Genomic DNA, 3,621 nt, shown 5'->3' on the forward strand with positions numbered 1-3,621 from the left:
TCACCCCTCCAGGCACACGGGGCTGACCGCGAGTCGCATCAGGAGCCTGGCACAGCGCTTGTAATCTGCAGGAGACACAGCAGCCTCAGCAGCCCAGAAGTCGACCCACTTCCTCCCCGCGCCTGCAAACAGCCGGGGCAGGGCCAGGGCGGACTCTACAGCCGGCAGGGGCTGGCAGTTGCCGGTGACGGCCATGGACTCCCAGGTCAGTGGGCCGCGGGACTGGGAGGGGGTGCAGAGCCCCACACTCCTTGCCAGCTCTGCACCCCGGCCGCCAGGGCTCTGCGGGTGACCAAGCCCGGAGCAGGCGGCCTCCAGCCCGGGCTGCGCGCGCAGACCAGGCCCTACCCGGATGTGCCTCGTGCACAGATGCGTGGTGGGCGGGCCCCGGGCCTGGAGGGGTGGCTTCATTGGCCAGCGTGGCCACGTGGCCCCCTGGGTGCTCCTTCGGGCATGAGTGAGGTGCCAGATGGCGGACGCTAGGACTTTCTCGGGAGGAAGTTTGTGCAAAGCTGCAGCAGTTTATAAATTCCTCAAGCATCTTAAGGGTTGCAAAATCCTACTTAAAAACGTGAACGTTGATACTCGAAACTGAAAATCTGAATGAACCAGCACTGACAGCGATAAGCGGGGACGTCTGTCACACAAGAGGCTGACACTGCTGAGCCGGTGCTGGGTGGGAGGAGGGTGTAGCAGGGGGGCGTCGGCCTGAGGGTGCTGAGTGTTGGCCTGGTGGGGGAGTTGGCCTCCAGGGCTGTTGGGCCTCTGAGCTGCCTGCCCGGGCCTGCCGCCCCTGAGGGAGGGGGCTCTGTGGGCCCCTCCACCTGGCATGCAGGGCTGGGCTGGCGGGTCCTGCACCTTGGGCAGCAGCGGGGCCAGCTCCATGGCTCGTGCCGTGTGGAGGGTTGGCAGGCCAGGAGCACCAGGCTGGCCTGGGGCCCCAGCTGCGGCTGGCAGGCAGGGCTGTGCGCCCGATGCGCTGGAGTCCGCCCTACTGCTTGCAGCCTGCCTGGCCAGGGCCTGGGCCCAGGAGCCCAGGGCAGTCACCCTCGGAGGACTCACTGCCTGGGCACACAGAAACCTGCGCCTCATGCAAACGGACACTTTTTCGTCCGAAGGCAGGACAGGCACATCCGGTCTGCACCCCTTTAGACTGAGACACCCAGTGTCTGGCGCGGGCCTGGCCCGGTGTGGCCTGGGCTCTAGCCGAGGTCATGCTGGCTGAAAAGTGACAAGGAACCACCGTGGAGCAGTGTGACGTGTGGGCTGTGCAGAAGCGCCCGCAGGCTGGCTCTGGGCAGAGGCTCCTGGTCCTGGCCGCAGAGGTGGTGGCTGGTGGCTCCTGAGCAAGCCTTGCTAGCACCCAGCCGTCCTCGGCGCGCCGGAGCCGGCACAGACACGGCATGGTGCCTGCACCCACCAGTCTGCACAGAGGTCGCCCACAGGCGCTGGACAGGAGAGCGTCCCCTCAGCCACGCTGCTGCTGCAGGCCGGAGCCGGGCCGGGCCAGCCAGGCCCCTAGCTGCGCGCTAAGGGGATCAGCCCAGCAGGCGGCCGGGCAGGGCCCAGTGCAGTGCCAACCCAGGCCCAGCCGCTCACTTACATGCGGGGACGGTGCAGTCTCTGGTGTTGTGGTACAGCCTGTGGAAGTGCTTGCTGCACCTGGGGCTGAAGTAGAGGGGGCCTGCAACCCCGAAGAGACACGTCAGACACTTGAGGCACAGGCAGGGGAGGTGGGGTGTGGGCAGGCAGATACGTTGGGTGTGAGAGACGGTGTGGGGAGATGGGGTACAGGGAGATGGGGTGCGGGCAGGCAGGTGGGGGGAGATGGGGTGTGGGGAGATGGGGGCTGGGAGATGGGGTACAGGTAGGCGGGTGTGGGGAGATGGGGTGTGGGGAGATGGGGTGCAGGCAGGCGGGTGTGGGGAGATGGGGTATGGGGAGATGGGGTGTGGGGAGATGGGGTGTGGGGAGATGGGGTGCAGGCAGGCGGGTGTGGGGAGCGGGCAGGAGGACATGTACCTGTGAGATGCTTTAAAAACTTGTCCTTCATCCTTAGGTCTCGAGGCACAATTTCTGTAGGGGAAAAGTTCATTATTTTCTTTGGACCGTAAGAGGCCGCTAAAGGCCCCAGCGGCGCTGCAGGCGCCCGTGCCACTGAGCGAAGGGGCTGGCCGGGTGCTGGGGACGAGTGTCAGGGCGCGGCGCTGGGGCCGGCGCGGGCAGAGACCACCTGAGCCCGGAGGCGGACACGTGCGAGTGCGGTGTCTGAGGGCGGCGTGTGGTGTCAGCACGCGTCCCCCGTGGGCGCTGTGTGTGGACGTGTGTGGGCAGTCAGTCTCCGGGGAAGACGTCTTTGCTGGACACTTTCATTTTGAAGACCGCGGGAGTCAAACTCCAGAGCCTCAACGTTCTGGAAGGAAAACCTGATCCTATAAATAAAAACGTGTCACAGGACTTGACCTTCGTGCGGCAGGAGGCTGGGGCACCAGGAGGTGCCGCCCCCGGCCCTCGGCCACCTCCCAGAGGCCTTGACTCCCATTCCAGCTCCTGGGCGCCCTGCTGGACCCCGTGTCCCGGAGCTGGGCGCCCGGGAGACCCTGGGGCGGGAAGACTCGGGTCTCAGCTGAGAGTGCGTGGCCGGGGAGCCCCTGCGGACGCGGGCGCGGCCCGCTGAAGCCACAGCCCGAGCCCCGCGCGGGCCACCGCGGGACTCGCTGTTCTCTCATTTTCAAAAATAAAAACAGCAGGTATTTTCACGCGATGGCAACGGATGCGCTTTTCAAGGCGTTTTCTCAGCGACAGTTCTATTTCCGAGCCGCACAAATTCCTCCGGGCCGAGGCCGCGGGCGGGGGGCGGCGGGCGGGGGCCCCACTCACCGGCGCGCTGCTCCTCGGGGAGCAGCCCGAAGTCCGAGCCCTCCTGCGGGCCCAGGAGCTGCAGCCGCTTGGCCTCCCCCGCGTGGTAGCGCTTGAGCTCCTGGACGATCTCCGCGATGAGCCGCAGCACCGTCTGCCTGTCGGCGGCCTCCCGGGGCTCCGCGAACCCCCGGCCGGGCCCCGCCGCCCCCAGCACGAGCAGCAGCCCCAGGAGGAGCGGGCGCCCCGGCCCCCGCATGGTGCGCGCGGGGCGCGGAGCCGGCGGGCTGGGGAGACAGACGGGGCGGCGGCGGGTCAGCGCGGAGGCGCGGCCCGAGACCGAGACCCCCGCGGGGACGCGCCCCCCGCCGCGAGCCGCCCCCGCCGGGCGCGGGGACCGGCCGCGGGGAGCCGGGGGCGGCTGCGCCCGCCGCGCGCCCCCAACTTTCCCGGAGGCGGCCCCGCGCGCTCGGGGCCGCACAACTTTCTCCCGCCGCGCCCGGGGCCGCCGCACCCACCTCGCGCCGCGGAGCTGGAGGCGCCCGCACCGGGGGCGCCGCGCCGTCCCGGCCCCGCCGAGCGCCGGGGCCCCTCGCTGCGCCGCCGCCGCCGGGCTCGGGGCCTCGGCCGGGAGAGCCCGGTTCCCCGCCCGCGCCGCCGCTCCTCGCGCCGCCGCCCGCCGCGCGCTACTCCACGCGCGGCTGCGGCGCGGGGCGGGCTCGGTGCGCGGCTCCCGCCTGTGCGCCCCGCTGCGCCGCCCGC

The 3,621-nt window shown here is 69.9% G+C and overlaps 1 protein-coding gene across 1 annotated transcript; it reads right to left on the bottom strand.

Moving 5' to 3' along the window:
* ALKAL2 (ALK and LTK ligand 2) lies at positions 1-3,118 on the bottom strand (the record flags this gene model as incomplete). Its single annotated transcript, XM_084235159.1, has 4 exons — positions 1-65; positions 1,604-1,684; positions 2,023-2,076; positions 2,881-3,118. The coding sequence occupies 4 exons, from the start codon at positions 3,116-3,118 to the stop codon at positions 1-3; spliced, it is 438 nt and encodes a 145-aa protein (XP_084091285.1).
* Positions 3,119-3,621: the final 503 nt, after the last annotated feature.

The sequence above is a fragment of the Talpa europaea genome, assembly GCF_964194135.1.
Source record: "Talpa europaea genome assembly, chromosome: 6".
NCBI lineage: Eukaryota > Metazoa > Chordata > Mammalia > Eulipotyphla > Talpidae > Talpa > Talpa europaea.